General features: G+C 43.9%; 1 protein-coding gene across 6 annotated transcripts in view; it reads left to right on the top strand.

The window, feature by feature from the left end:
* The window catches only part of Sptbn1 (spectrin beta, non-erythrocytic 1), a 160411-nt gene extending 147910 nt beyond the window's left edge, over positions 1–12501 (top strand). For 4 of the 6 annotated variants that reach the window (XM_005070338.4, XM_013113587.3, XM_013113588.3 and 1 more), the window contains 8 exons: positions 276–360; positions 1313–1509; positions 2182–2291; positions 2803–2866; positions 7220–7458; positions 8362–8535; positions 10363–10405; positions 11188–12501. In XM_005070338.4, coding sequence (XP_005070395.1) covers positions 276–360; positions 1313–1509; positions 2182–2291; positions 2803–2866; positions 7220–7458; positions 8362–8535; positions 10363–10405; positions 11188–11406 — 1131 coding nt within the window. In that variant the 3' untranslated portion in view covers positions 11407–12501. Of the gene's footprint in view, positions 1–275; positions 361–1312; positions 1510–2181; positions 2292–2802; positions 3075–4225; positions 5042–7219; positions 7459–8361; positions 8536–10362; positions 10406–11187 lie in introns of those variants that run through there. The other 2 variants (XM_040733246.1, XM_005070339.4) reach the window with 2 other exon arrangements.
* The last annotated feature ends 3183 nt before the right edge of the window (positions 12502–15684 follow it).

Here is a 15684-nt window from a genome sequence, read left to right as displayed (position 1 = left end):
CTAGTATTAGTTGCCCTTCTCTTCATAATTGTTAATTTCCAGGATCCCCAAAGTCTAGAGAGGCAAAACATAGTGTGCTACAAGCAGCTTTAAATAGAACTCCCACCCCTTCTGAAAAACTACATGTGTTTTCTCTCCACTCCCAAGACATAAAACATACAGTTAAGCTGATACTTCTTACCTTAGGGGAAAATAAATTTTCTTGTACAAAGTGATCATCAAGGGGAAAGCCAAAAGATTGCAGTGTTTTATTAATGTCCTTGTTTTTTGTGCAGATCAAGGAAAAATTACTGCAGTTGACAGAAAAAAGAAAAGAAATGATTGACAAGTGGGAAGACCGATGGGAGTGGTTAAGACTGAGTAAGGACATACATACTTCATTTATCTTTCTGCTGTTCTTGGGTATCCGTGAAAAGCATATGATTTTTTTTTTTGCTTTAATTAACGTGATATTACTTAATGATTTTAAAGTTTTAAATGTTTCTCCATATATTATTGCTCACTGGCTACTGTTTTTAAGAAGTTCTTGGGGGTGGGTGCAGGGATGGTTCAGTGGTTAAAAGCACTTGTTACTCTTTAGAGGACCTGGTTTAGTTCCCAGCACCCATGTCAGACTCACGCCCTCTGTAATAACTCAAGCTGCAGGGTAGCTAGCATCTCCAGCTTCTGTGGGCACTTATACTCAAAAGAACACACACACACAAAGAATAAAAGTATGCAGGGTGTAGTGGTGTGTGTCTTTAATACCAGCATTTGGAAGGTGGAGGCATATGGTTCTCTGTGAGTTCAAGGCTAGCCTAGTCTACCTAACAATTTCCAAAAACAGACTCTGTTTCAAAAAATAAAGTAAATATTAAAATAATACCCCCCAGTAGGTAGGGGTGTGTGTGTGTGTGTGTGTGTGTGTGTGTGTGTGTGTGTGTGTGTGTGTGTGTGTGTGTGTGTAATTCCCATTTGCCTGGAACTATGAGCCCTCACTGGATTTAAAATGTACAGTGACTTGAGCATTAGAAGTGGCTCAATTCAAGCTTTATTTACTATATTCTGACATTCTGTGTTGATGCTTTAGGCTCTGTCCTTGTAGTCCAGGCTCATCCCTATATATTGTAGACTCTTAGTAGAAACTAAAAGTATGTAGAAGACCCAGTTGGGCCCAGAGCCCTCAGATATCCTGTTTTGGACCATTCTGTTATTGAGGATTTTGTTTGCAGGTTTTGAGAAATCTGGGGCATAGATGATAAGCTGGCTATCTCAGGACTGCTGCCATGTGGCCCTGTGGTCCACACACACTTACTCTTGGTTCCCTGTGCAGTTTTGGAGGTTCATCAGTTTTCAAGAGATGCCAGTGTGGCTGAGGCTTGGCTGCTTGGACAGGAGCCGTACCTATCCAGCCGCGAAATTGGCCAGAGTGTGGATGAAGTGGAGAAACTCATCAAGCGTCACGAGGCATTTGAAAAGTCTGCAGCAACCTGGGATGAGAGATTCTCTGCCCTGGAAAGGCTGACAACAGTAAGTCACCTCGGCCTGTTGGGCACAGTGCTTTACCTATTTGTGTGGGTTCCAGTTTTTAAATGGACAGCAGACCGGATCTTGATGGTAGATCACTGTTAAATCATCTCCGTCCCAGATCACCTTTTCTGCCAACGGAAGCTTTTCTTACTATAGAACTTGGGTATTGATCTTTCTTCTTCCGAAACTTTCATACTCATAAAGAATGGACTCTGACTTGAATTCTTCTGGGTAGTCAATGTGTGTCAAAACAGAATTCTTTATTGCTTGTAGAATGGATTCGTTTCAGGTAGACTGTTTTGTGGCTTTAATTTCTTTTTTCCCTGCTTCTCTACTACAATACAAATTGTTTCCTTGAAAGTTTTTGTGGGTCTGTGCTGGGTTTTTATTGAGACTTCATGGGAAGTCCCGCAGCTTTTCCTCCTCAACATAGTTAAAAGCTGCAGAGTTAAATTTTGAAATAGAATCCCTACTCCCAGAGGGCATACAACCGCACCAAAGACTTTTCCAGCTGGGATAGACTGCCCTCCTCTGTGCCTTGAAGTTTTAGATTGTAGCCACAATGTGCATGAACACACTGCCATTGCATTTGGAGTTTCCCAGGTTTCTACACTCCTCTTCAAAAGCAACAAGGGCCTTAGCCATGATAAACAGCACCCTGTTCTTCCTTAGTTGGAGCTACTGGAAGTGCGCAGACAGCAAGAGGAAGAAGAAAGAAAGAGACGGCCACCTTCTCCGGAGCCAGGCACAAAGGTTTCAGAGGAGGCTGCGTCCCAGCAATGGTGAGGCACTTTGAGTGTGAGGGCCCAGAACATTGATTTCAGTGACAAGGGAGATTGCAGAGCATCTGCTCTATTGCCTTGTGGATCCAGGCCGCATATCCTTCCTGTTATTTCATGTATACTACTTAGAATCCATGTAAACATCCTAAGTAGCAGATGAACACTTAGCTTAAGAACAAGCACACAGCTGAGTGCGATGTAGAGGATGCCCCGGTATACTCGTTCATGCTTTTCCGTGTGACTCACTAGATAGAGACACCATGATAGGGAGAACTGATGTTCCATTTCAAAGGGACTATTGATGGCTTCTAAGCTCCATAAAGACGTCTGTAGTGGAGTTAACATGGTGGGGGTGGGGACAGGGTGTTTCTGAAGGCATCTGTCTAAAAGTGCCAGGGTAACAGCATAGCCCTGTGTGAACAAAAGCTGCTTACACTTGTTTGTTTTTCTTCCCTTCTTTCTGCTCCCCTCCCCTCCTTTCCCTCTTTCTCCCCCAATCTCACCCTAACAGGGATACTTCAAAAGGAGACCAAGTTTCCCAGAATGGTTTGCCAGCTGAACAGGGATCTCCACGGGTTAGTTACCGCTCTCAAACGTACCAAAACTACAAAAACTTTAATAGCAGACGGACAGCCAGTGACCATTCGTGGTCTGGACTGTGAAGCTCACTACCGTTTGTCAAGAACCACTCTTCCCACACCCTGTTGGTGATGACCTTTTGGCTTCCATGTCACCCAAAGTGTTAAAATTTTTAGTTAATTCATAGTCTTCCTTGGTTTCACATTTGTTTGCATTTAATTTGTTTATTTGGATTCTCATTGCCTCAAAGCAGCATACTTATTTTTGTTTATTTATTGTGAGCTTTTTACTTTATAAAGATTTTACATGCATAACTGAAATTAAATTACAGCCTAATGAAGAAACTAGATTCTAACAGGTACAACACATCCAAGTTAAACTAACAGGGCACAGTTCTCTGCCACAGGTGCTATGTTATTTACAAGTATTATTAACCTACAGTAGTTCGTTAACTAGGAAAGATGATGTGTAAGGAAGCAGAAGTTCACTACTAGATTGTTTATGCCTGCAGTCATTCTGTAACATTCCATGGAGAATGCATTGAAAGGACAGAAAAGAAGCTGAGTGATCTTGTTGGGAAGCTGTTTAAATTTTAGGTGCGGGACCCCAAATGTTCTGAGACCCTCAAGTCATTTATTGCTTTGTTCAAACGCTCTCTTTTCTGCCAAGTTCTCGACCTAGAACTATAGGCCTCTGTGCACAATGTTACAGCCAGCCTGACTGCTGCCACCAGCTCTGTCTTGGTCAGTGTCACCGCTGCCAGACTTAGGTCAAGGCAGGTGCCAGCAGCTCTCCGCACATTTCAGAGGCCTGCCTACTAGTCGTCAGGCCTCTATTCAATCAGAGACTTCAGGGTGTCAAAACTATGTTTTAATTTTTTAAGCAAATGGAACAAAAGCCATTTGGTTCATCCTGATTACTTGAACGGTACACTCAATGGCCCATGCCTAGGAGCACTCGGAGAGGCGTCTTGGCCCTAGAGAGTTACTTCATTGTCTCTGTAGACAAAAACTCTTTTGTCTGCCTCCAGTGAATCTTAGGACTCTTTCTTTTTCTTAAGATTCTTTGTGGAGTTCTCTCATAAGAAGTCTTCAGGTTGGCATGTGTCAGGCCACTAGCAGGGAGTGAAAACATTCTAACAGAAATCCTTTTTCTTAGGAGTAAAAGCTGGTGAAAGTGATTTCCTGGTTCTGCTCAAAACCACAGCAAAACCCACATTACACCAAAGCCTTGCAAGACACTCCCTTGCTTATTTGCCATATTTAGATGTGTTAGAACCCTGTTTGGTATGTGTTTTCCATGAGCTAAGTCTAATTTGTCTTTTCATTTCATGATGCATTTTTTTCTTTTGTCAGGATAACGTCATATAGCATCTTGTTTGTTTTTCCTAATCTCTATGTGCATATCTATCTACCTGAAACTGTAGATAGGTATCTAGATAGACACCAAGCTTCTTATATTGTGGGCTAGTATGCATCATTATTGGGTCTCTGCCTTAGAGCACATCCAAATTTATTTTAGAAAAAAAAAACTATAGTTTATTTGGTCACTAGGTTCTCCTGACTAAGTCTTTGTGGCCCCAAATCATATTATGTCACTGATCATATATGTATATACATATGCATATATATATAACGTTTCTGTGTGTGTGTGTTTAAATTTTGTATCATCCAGACTGATACCAAATTTTAATGCTTTTTTAATTCAAAAGACAAAACCCACATAAGCACACAGACAAGATTGCTATGAAACTTTAGCATTGCTCTCATGCCTATTTTTGTCTATTTTTAATTAACAATTGGATTTTATTGGAAGAAGGAGACGCAATTTCATTCTTTTGGGTGATGATGCAGAGACTCATGTTAATGAACTTGGAAATGCTGTTGCTTCCTATACTTTAAACCAATCAGGTGTTCCTGTGCTACTAGTTGTCACGTTGCATTCATGTTCACTTCCTGATTTAAGTGTCTCGGATGTGCCTGGCCACAGAAGCACTCTGAACTAATTGCTAAAGAGAAGCAACAACATAGGGGGGTGGGATGGGGGGGGTCACATGTACCATTGTTTGATCACAGCACTATGATTTGCTTTTGATGTTTGTCTCTGGTGGTGTGTTGTCTGTTGGCATGCTTAAAGCACATGTCCATTAAAATTCATTTTCGTTCCTTTTACTTTCATTGTTTCCTTGGTTAGTGAATCATTCATTTGCATAAACATTAATTATCTCTGCATATTGGTTTGGGGTTTTTCTCTTCCCTTCTAACTCCAAAGAAAAAATTTTTGCTGCAGAATTGCCATTAGAAGAGACTTGTCTTCACCTACCTTGAGATGTGACCAACTCTGATAAATGACAACCCTTTAGGATAAACCTGCCCACCCAAGTTATTGCCACTAGTGATTTTCAAGTCAAAGCTGCAGCACTAAATTTTTTTAACCTGGTGTCTGTATGTAACTAACCCGTGTTTCTCTGCACTCACACCTGTCTCAGGTCTTCCACACCCACTCACACTTGCTTCCTACATGAGTTTCCTGAGCTCTCACCAGAAGAGATGTGTTAACACAAGATCCACTCAACATTCTTTTGACTTGGGTTTTGTCTTGGTTTCCCCTCCTGCAACTTACCCTTAACAGTGAAAAGAGAAGTCAGATGTAATGGAATATACCTGTAGTCCCAGCTACTGGCGAGGCTCAGGCTGGAGGATTGGGAGTTTGAACCCATCCTGGGCAATATAGCAAGACACTGTCTTAAGAATTAAATGAAAAGAGGAGGGAGAAAATGTTATAGCCTATTGCTCATACCACTCCTGCAGGCTGTTGCTTGCAAAGCCAGGCTAACTAAGCACTCAGCCCCCCACTCTCATCCATACTGGTATGAGGATAGAGAATTTTAATCAAAACAACCTTAAGATTGTGTAGTCTCTGGTAATAACCCTAAACCTTGATGCTAATTTCGATAGTTTGATTAAGTTTATAATTCCCTGCCCTTTTGTCAAGTTTTCATTATCATTTTCCCAGATAATTAGCTTTATCTAAAAATGAAGCACTGGGTACATGAATCTAGATAAGACCTAAGCAAGAGAGTTGACAGATCTGAATATCCAAGTGGTGGTGGCCAGTTTGCCTCTTAAACTGCCAAGGTTGCTGCTAATTGGGTGTCACTCTGACTCTGGGCAGCAGTGGTGGGAGATTATAGCTAATGACTGTGCCACTGATACCTCCATGTTTGTCTGTGTATGAGGGGTGCAGGTTGTCTGTAATCTACTAAAGCGTCAGCCACACCCAGCTTTAGTAACTTGCTAATCCATGCCCTGGGTATATCAGCCAGAGGCTGCTACAGTTGATGGTACACAGTTGATGGTACACAGGCCGAAAACGATAATGAATCAAGACACCACTACATTTCCAAAGCCGAAAAACCGTGTGGGTTACAATTTAAGTGAGCTTGGGAAGGAACGCTCCTGAAGACGTCTCCAGACAGAAGGGTCAGAGCCGCTGGAAGCCTGGCTGTCTCTGGACTCTCGTCTCAGTGCAGCAAGGCACCGTGATCAACCACCTGTGATGGGAAAGCCCTGGTTCTGTCTTTGTTTGGGGGTAAATAGCTGTGTGGTGTTGAGTGACTGTGATTGGCTTTCCAGCTCCTTTAACAAAAACTACAACCCACTCACGATTCAACTTGGGCAGATGTGGTTCAGTTGGCATTTGTTGACTTGCCTCATTTCCTTCCAGCTCTTAAGTTCCAAAGTCTAACGGGGTTGATAGATATGAACTGCATGACTGTTGTCCTAATTTCTGCATGTGTTTATGGTGATATTTGGAGGGGTGGGAGAGAAGAACCTGGGAGCCTCTTTCAGAAACCAGCGGTGTTTCCTTGTTGCATCTGGCGGAATGCTGTGTGGCTCTGATAGGAGTCTCTCCATATGTTTGTGAATGCCCTTTGCTTCTACCTCAGTCCTTCTGGCGATACCCTTGGTTGTAAGGTGGCTGCTGTATAACATCCTCTCTCATATTCAATATGTGTGATTGTTACCATTGTCTTTGTGTTTTAAAGTAACTGTAAGAGGAGATGATCTGAGCCATGTTAGAGAAAATGGAGTGATCAGAGGAGTAGAGTGCAGTAAAACTCATACTGGCATTTCGCTTTTCTCATTTCCCCGCAAGCGGGCGGCATTAATCCATTCCCACCTTCTAATGTCCTTGGTGTCCAGCTGGCTTTGCGGGGTGTGCAATGGTTTTACTGTACTGACTCCATCTGTGCCAGGCATTTATACACAGCCACGTGTGCGAGTCAGAGCGTATGTGGTCATCCCTTGCTCTTGGGGTTAGCTGAATGGCCTCTCCGATGTCCCTAGATGACAGAAACCATGGACACAAGTGAAATGGTCAACGGTGCTGCAGAGCAGAGGACAAGCTCCAAAGAGTCCAGTCCCGTTCCCTCTCCCACCTCTGACCGAAAGGCCAAATCTGCACTTCCGGCCCAGAGTGCTGCCACCCTGCCAGCCAGGACACAAGAGCCACCAGCAGCCCAGATGGAAGGCTTCCTCAATCGGAAGCACGAATGGGAGGCCCACAATAAGAAGGCCTCGAGCAGGTAAAGGCAGTGCACGTGAAGTGGGAAGGGCAGTCACCCTTGCAGAGGTGGCCCAGGCTCATGCAGGGTTTGTACTCAAAAGTTCCAGAGCTCTGTGCTCTCCTGATTGCTCTCTGGGGAGAAGAAGAGAACATGGCAGGAATGGGGCCTGTGGCTCTTCCTGAGGAGGGGCCTATTGGAGTAAGGCTAAACAGGCTTCCTGAAGTGAAATGACTCTTGTGGGATTTAGCATTCACCCACGCTCATCATTTCTCCATGAGTCAGTCTTCACATGACCATATCTCCTACCAATCTCTAATTTCATTATTTAGCTGATGAGGAAGCCGGGGCTCTGACAGATTATAAAAAGCATACTTTTTAAGGTATCTAGTAAATGGCAAAGCTGAGATGAAGTCATATCTAACTCTAAACCAATGTCTAAGACTACTGTGTACATGCATGTAAGACATCTACTATGCAAGGGCTTCTGTCATCTAAGATCTGTAACATTCTAACAGTGGGTGTGCCATACCACTGGGCATACCTTTGTCTAACTCCCCCAAAGATGCCATAAATACCAGTCAGTGGCTGAGCTGCAGAAAGAATGGCACTAAGTCTGGGGGAGGGAGGTTGGGCCTGACAATAAGGAACCTGTCTGTGTCCCTGGGCATCAGTGAACAGCTGCAGTATGTGACGAAATGGCACCTTGCATGGCCCCTAATGCATAGAGCTGTGGTCCTTCCAAGCTGCAATTGAGCTACATGTGCTGTGCCCCAAAGAGGCTGTATGGGGGCAAGGGAGGTTGAGGATTATTCCCTATCAATTCAGTATAGAAAGGCTTTTAACAAAAGCACACATGGGAAGATCATTTTCATGTATGAGACATAAAACCTTGGTCTTTCTTTCTCTACCACACTCACTCAGGTCCTGGCACAATGTCTATTGTGTCATAAATAACCAAGAAATGGGCTTCTATAAAGACGCCAAGAGTGCTGCTTCTGGCATCCCCTACCACAGTGAGGTCCCTGTGAGTTTGAAAGAGGCTGTCTGTGAAGTGGCCCTTGACTACAAGAAGAAGAAGCATGTGTTCAAGCTAAGGTGAGCGCTGTCACATCGGGGTTGGTGTTCCCACAAAAGCACTGTGTGGGTGTGCTTCTCCCGTCATTCTCAGTCCCTAAGAAGGTGAGCACCCAGGCTGCACACAGCCTGGTGAGACCAAAGCAGCACTTTCCTGTGCTCAACTGGACTCGGGAAAAGAAGCCTTCATTTCGTGGCCTGGAGTATTCTGTTCCCTGGTACTGCTGGGGGCCTTTTAAAGCATCTCACTTCATAATGGAAGCTTTAAAAACCATTTTGAGACTTTCTGGCTTGTGCAGACTCAGGAATTGCCATTGTTTGCTCCAGAGAAAGGTGCTGTAAGTAATCCCAGAGCCTGAGGAGACAAACAGGAAGTACTTGGGCAAGGCAGACCATCCTCCCCATTCCTGCTTCTAAATGTCTCCTTGTGGAAGACACCTCAAGACGTACCCACACCCCATTCACTTTGTGTTTGGAAACAGGCAAACTATTTGGTTGGTCAAGCCTGACTACACCAATTCTCTCCTCAGAGCCCACATAGACGGCAGGGAAGGACTCATGCAGGTTTCCTGTTGACCTGCGTGAGTGCACTCGCACTCAGGTCTTCTTCTTCTTCCTCTCCTCCTCCTGCTCCTCCTCCTCCTCCCCCTTCTTCTTCTTTTGTTGTTGTTGTTATTTTTTCCTAACAGGGTTTCTCTGTGTAGCTTTGGAGGCTGACCTGGCACCCACTCTGTAGACCAGGCTGGCCTCGAACTCACAGAGATCCACCTGACTCTGCCTCCCGAGTGCTGGGATTAAAGGCGTGCACCACCACTGCCGAGTGGGTACACAAAGATTTTTAAAATATCGTTTCTAGTGCAAAAGTAAAGCATCTTGCTGGCTAGTTACTTTGTTTGCTGCTGATTGCTCTATTCCTCTGGGATCCGACAAGTTGCATCTTAGTTGGTCTGGGCCAAGGATGGCACTAGGGGGTTACAGTTAGAGTTTACATGGCTCTCCTGAGGAGTCTTATCAGGGTCTTTGGACCATAGAGGCAGACATTTTGTCACAAGAGTCCCAGTCAGCCTGACCCCTTAACTGTTCTCTCTCAGCACACCCTCCTTGGACCTCAGTCAGTTTCTAGGGCTGCACTCCCAGTGCCAAACTTCGCTATGTACTGCTGATGGCTTCCCAGGCCTGGCTGCTTTCGTTTCCATAAGAAAAATCTAGGAGACCTTTTCATGTCAGTTGGTCAACTTTAGAATTTGCATATGTGAGAGACACAAATCTAGAAGCTAGAATTTTAAGAGAACTCACTATTGTTGAAGAATTTTCTTTTGAATTCCTTTCTGATCAACATTTCAGAGCACAAGTGGTGTTTTCAATAACAAAGCCAAGCCTTCCTGTGGTTGGGCTTTTTTGGTCCTTCTGTTGGATTGAAGACCAGATTCCCTGTGCATATTGGGTTGATCTGGTGAATGTGTGACCCTTTTTTTGTTTTGTTTTGTTTTGTTTTGTTTTTGTTTTTTGAGACAGGGTTTCTCTGTGTACCTTTGGAGGCTGTCCTGGAACTCACCATGTAGACCAGACTGGCTTCAAACTCACAGAGATCCACCTGCCTCTGCCTCCCAAGTGCTGGGACTGAAGGTGTATGCCATCACTGTCTGGCCTCTATATATGAATTCCTAATGATCAGAAGGCTATTCCCAGGCCTGTCAGTCAGTGGTGCATGGGCTCTATTGACATTTCTGAAGTAAGGCCCATGACCTGCCTGTAACTCAAACTAGATAGGGGAACTTATTTTTTTAACTTTCTAACATGAAATTGTTACCTACACAATTGTAAAATGTCATTTTCTTGAAATTACAGACTAAATGATGGCAACGAGTACCTCTTCCAAGCCAAAGATGACGTAAGTTACTACTTAGTTTCGTTTTCTCAGATACTGAAGAGCATGGAAGTGTTTGAGGGATGTCTGTCTGGTCTCCACAGTCACTAACACTGGGCTAAAGCAGCAAATGGCATCTCGCTGTCCCCCACCAAGGGAGGAAAGCTAGTGCAACATTACTAGATCGCTGGAGCCTAAGAGCCAAGACCTTGCCTGCTGCTCCTTGTGGGACAAGGCCCTGTGAGGTGTCTCAGGACAGAGTGTCTGTCATGGCACCTCTGCACTGTACTCCACTACTATGCAACAATTTCAGTGTGAAAGGCCCCTTCTACCAAGAGAGATACTCTAGGAAAGAAAGGGAGGGTCCTGTAAGATGTCTTGGATGGTAAAGGGCCTGCCACCAAGCTCAATGACTTGAGTTCAATCCCCAGGACCTACTTAATTTATATAAGAGAGAACCAACTCTGAAAAACTATTGCATGCATGCACGTGCGCACAATACACATGCATGCACAAACATAAATGAAAAAAATGTTTCTGTGTTTAAGGGAGGAAGGGGGAGTACTTTCTAGGGTGAGAATGATGTCTTACAGCCTGAGAGTAGTCTTCTAGCTCCTATAGGTGTGTAGGAATATACCCCAGAGTGGCCGTGGGTACCATGGCACTGAGCTCATCTCAGAGGCTGAGCCATATCCACTCGTGGGTGCTGAGAAAGCAGAGATTCATATAGGAACACTAAACCTACTTAGAGGCACCTCAAGTCCACCCTCTTAATCAAGTCTTCCTGTGCCCCTCCCTCTGTCTAGGAGGAAATGAACACATGGATCCAGGCCATCTCTACCGCCATCTCCTCTGACAAACATGACATGTCTGCCAGCACCCAGAGCACGCCAGCATCCAGCCGGGCGCAGACCTTACCCACCAGCGTTGTCACCATCACCAGCGAGTCAAGTCCTGGCAAGAGGGAGAAGGATAAAGAGAAAGACAAAGAGAAGCGCTTCAGCCTTTTTGGCAAGAAGAAGTAAACTTCCCTCTCCTCCTGCCCTTCTCTTACCTTTTCAGTGAGAGTCCAGCATGCAGCTCAGACCAACACATTACTCTGTGCCTAACGTTCCTCCATGTAGTTGATTTTTTTCCTTCTTTTTTTAAAAATAAATTTTTTAATTTATAGAGTATTTCTGAGGGTGGGGGAAACATGCCTAAACACTTTATCTCCAAGTTACAAATGTTTGAGGTACAGAGGGAAGGCCAGATTTTTTTTAATGAAATTATATAGATTAGATCTCAATATTTAAACTGTTCCTCAATTTTGTGAGGCTGTGTTGGAAATAACCCGCCTCTGATGCTGTTGGTTTGCAAGGCAGCGGTGCTTACACAATATTTCCTGTGCTCTTCAGAGACGATGGACCGATTTCCTGACACTATTCTCCATTCACTTCAGTGGTTACCCTGAGTCTTGACTATTACAAGTGCCCACGATGGGTATAACCTTATTAAACAGATTGTGTATTAGGGTCTCTTGCTGCAGCCATAGTGCAGCTCCATGTAAACCTACAGGCCAAACCGTTTGTACCTGGCATCACTTACTAACACATGACGTGCGGCTTTTCTGCATCAATTGCTGTGACAGTTCAGAATGTCAGTATACGAGAAGGAATAGAAAACTGATAAGGTTTTAAATAATCTGTAATTTCAATCTTTTTTTCTGAAATACATTATATTGTATGTTTGAGATAATTCTAGAACAAAGTATAATAAACTAGATGTATAATAAACCCTTTAAATCATTGGTAAGTGTGTAAGTGGAACCGAAGCATTTACTGGACAAAGTAATGTTACTCTAATGGTTACTTGCTTGTGCGTGGCCACACTGTTATAATTTGCTTCATTACCTTGCTCTTTGATACATAGTGTGCATTTCTCTGTCACTGTAACTATTGTAATGACAAATTTTCATCTTACTGCACAATCAAAATGGCATTGACAAGAATGAACTCCAGAGTCTGAGCCTGGACAGAGAGTGGTCGCTCAGGCCTGGTGCTCCATCGTACGACCTGTACCTCTCAACTTTTGCCCTGTCTGTTAAATATATGCTATGTCATTAAATGCTTTTAAATCTAGCCTAATGGATATTTTTTTCTCCCATGTGAGTGCGTGCCTCTTAGAGAAATCGCAAGGGAAGAAATAACAAACAGAAAGCATTGTATGATGAGTCTGGGTTCCTTTGTTACATTTCCTGTGTGTGTGTGTGTGTGTGTGTGTGTGTGTGTGTGTGTGTGTGTGTGTGTGTGTGTCACACCTGGCTTTGAAAGCTGTAGCAAATAAAGAATGAATAGGAGTGTTGCATGATAACACATACAAATTTCATATTTCATAGCTTGTTTTAGCCTTGGGCCCCTAACATAGGGGTAGGTAAATGTTTTCTGAAAAAGAGCAAGGGATAACAGATATTTTAGGCCATGCAAAGCTATACTGCCCCTATTGCTTCCCCCTTTTAGAACATAGGTCATTCCTGGTAATTCGAAAACAAATGGGCATTCAGGAAAGCTGTATGGTGGGAAATGTTGGGATTTCATATATATAGTATGATTTTCGATACAGCCTTAGGAATTGGTTGGTAGCTTTCTCCCTATCTGGAAAGGTAAGGAGCTGCTTGTCTAAGAAACCCTTAGGCTGGGAAGTAGCCTTACAAACAAAGCCAGAATCTGAGTTTGAAGAACACTCATTGATGGCGCTAGGCCTTAGCTAAAAGAAAAAAAAATAGCTTGAGCTTATATTCCAATTCAAAATTGGAATTTTTTTCCCACCAATACTTTTCTATTGCTTTGCCCTGTATTGTGTACATAAGACCAAGGTAACAGCAAAGACTCACAAGTACACTGTTGAGAAACACACAGGCTTGTTTGCTTGTAGCAGGATGTCGGTAATTGCCCAGGCTTTTCTGACCTCGGTATCCTTCTGCCTCAGCCTCCCAGGTACCAGGACTACAAACCACCATACCCCGCTGCTTTTCAGGTAAGCCTTTTTACCTACAGTATTTGTAGCCTGGCATGCAACTGAAGGCAGGGTTTAAATGAGTCCACCAGACCCAAGATAAATGATAATTAGGTATTTATTAGGGAAGCACTTACACAGATAAATGTGACCACCTCGGTCTTCTGCTCCAGAAAATGCAGTCTCTGTCCTTCTGATGCTCTCTGGAAACCCAAGAAAACAAAAGTCCGCCCCTTGTCTACCTTATAGTGGGTCAAGTCTGGACCTGAAACCACAGCCAAAGGGTGTGGCCACCACCACAATTTCTTTGGCAAAGCAAGATGCCACTATACAACTGTAAGAAATACAGTTCCCTTTGTCTACTTTGCCCTGGTAGTAACTTCTCATAAGGCTCACGTGACATCCAGAGTGGTGTCATCGAGGGTGAGAGACACACCTCCATAAGGATCCCTCCATCCCCTTCCCAGCCGTTTCCACTTCCACCTGCCCTGGCAACCACCTGACTTCTCCATATGGAGTGTATGGGATGATAAAATGTTGGCTTTTCTTGGTACAGTTATTTAGAGATTTGTTAAAGTAATATCCCACGAGTCAGTAGTTTGTTCCTTGTTGCTACTGAATAACTTGGCTGTAGTGGACATACTATAGTTTATTTAGTTGTTAACTTACTGAAGGGCATTTCTCATTGGAACACTTAGGAATACAACCATGAGCATGGGCATGAGCATTCGTGTGTGAGTTTTTATTGGAGCAAAGACACCTCAACTTTTCTGGGAGAGCTCAAAACCATTGTTGAATAGTCTCTCGATTTTCCCTTTCAGTCTCATTTTTTGAGTAATTTTTACTGTACCTATAATATATGGAAAAATGGCCCTCTCTCCCAACTCTTGCCCGGTTCCCTCTCTTGGTCTCCCTCATACTCCCCACAGGCTCCTATGGAAGTCTGTGCAAGCCTACTAGGGAACAGACTACTCTGAGGTGACTGACTGCTGTCTGACTGATGGCTGTTAGGGTGGATTTTTGAATCTGGAGTTGTGTATCTAACCGATCCTCCTGGTGTTCTAAACCCCTCTGGTTTCTTTGACACTTTTCCTTGAAGTATAGTTTCTCTTTGAGCCCCTGCCTTTCCTTTTTTGGTCAGTTCTCTGGGTTAAACCCATAAAGCAAGAAGTAAATGTGTACTTTAAAAAGGTTTTCAAGGTTTAAATCCAACTTGAAGAAGACAAGCTACCCCTTAAGAAAAAGGGGCAGGAGTAGTTTTCAGCTTGGAAAGGACAGCTTCTACTGGTCTGGCTGTGGAAGGACTTGCCTTGTCCTTGACTGTGGACTGAGAAGTCAACCTTTTTAAAAGAAGGGTTTTACGAAGTACAATTAGAACTGGGTTTTCTGGTAGGTGGGTGATGTGGATGAATGGATGGATGGATGGATGGATGGATGGATGGATGGATGGATGGATGGATGGATGGATGGATGGATTGGTGGGTGGGTGGACAGGTGGACGGAAAGATAGACGGCTGGTTGGTTGGTTGGTTGGTTGGTTGGTTGGTCAAGACAGGGTCTTGCTTTGTAGCCTAAGCCTCAAGCTGGTGACTCGCCTGCATTGGGCCCTAGAGTGCTAGGATTACAGGCTTGTGTCACTATACCTGACTCCCTTTGGTTTAAACTAAGGACCCATTCAAGGAGGAGGCACCACCAAACCCTAGTACTGGCCAACCAGGCTAAAGTGAAGGTAGTGTGATAGGATTCACACTACTTCAAAGTAATTCTTCATTTGGAGTCTTCTCTGACTGCTAGCTTGGCATAGGGCTTCCCAAAGCACTTAGGTATCCTGAATTGGAGTATCTGAAGCTGTCTTGGCTGTGGTGTCTCTTTCAAATCCAACAATTCAAGTTTACTTTTGTTCTGATCGAGGTTAAGTCTCAGCACTAGGCGAAAGACTCACTTGTTCTGCACTCGAGCCCAATGACTGCTCCTTGCTGAACCCTGGTTCATTTTGTACCTGTCCCCAGATATCTTGGAGGGTGAACATGATGGGGCCCCAAGAGGCAACAGGACTTGAAAGTTTCCATGTGGCCTTCACTCATCCCTTCAAATATTTGTCACACTTTGGAAACCAATTGTCTCAAGTAGGAATGACGGCAGTGGAAAGCTAGCATTTTCCTGCAACTTCATCTTTAAAGAGAAGACATTTTATATTAAAGAAACACGAGACTTTCTCTATGGAGTGGGCGTCTAGATAGGGTGGAACCTGGGAGAGTTCTGTAAGGCACTGAGGCCAAGTCCTAGCACGTAGCACATCCCCCAGGAGC

This window comes from Mesocricetus auratus, unplaced genomic scaffold (genome assembly GCF_017639785.1).
Source record: "Mesocricetus auratus isolate SY011 unplaced genomic scaffold, BCM_Maur_2.0 Super-Scaffold_100029, whole genome shotgun sequence".
In the NCBI taxonomy this organism is placed as follows: Eukaryota; Metazoa; Chordata; class Mammalia; order Rodentia; family Cricetidae; genus Mesocricetus; species Mesocricetus auratus.
The sequence above is the reverse complement of the archived record's forward strand: the minus strand, read 5'-3'. Positions and strand labels throughout refer to the sequence as shown.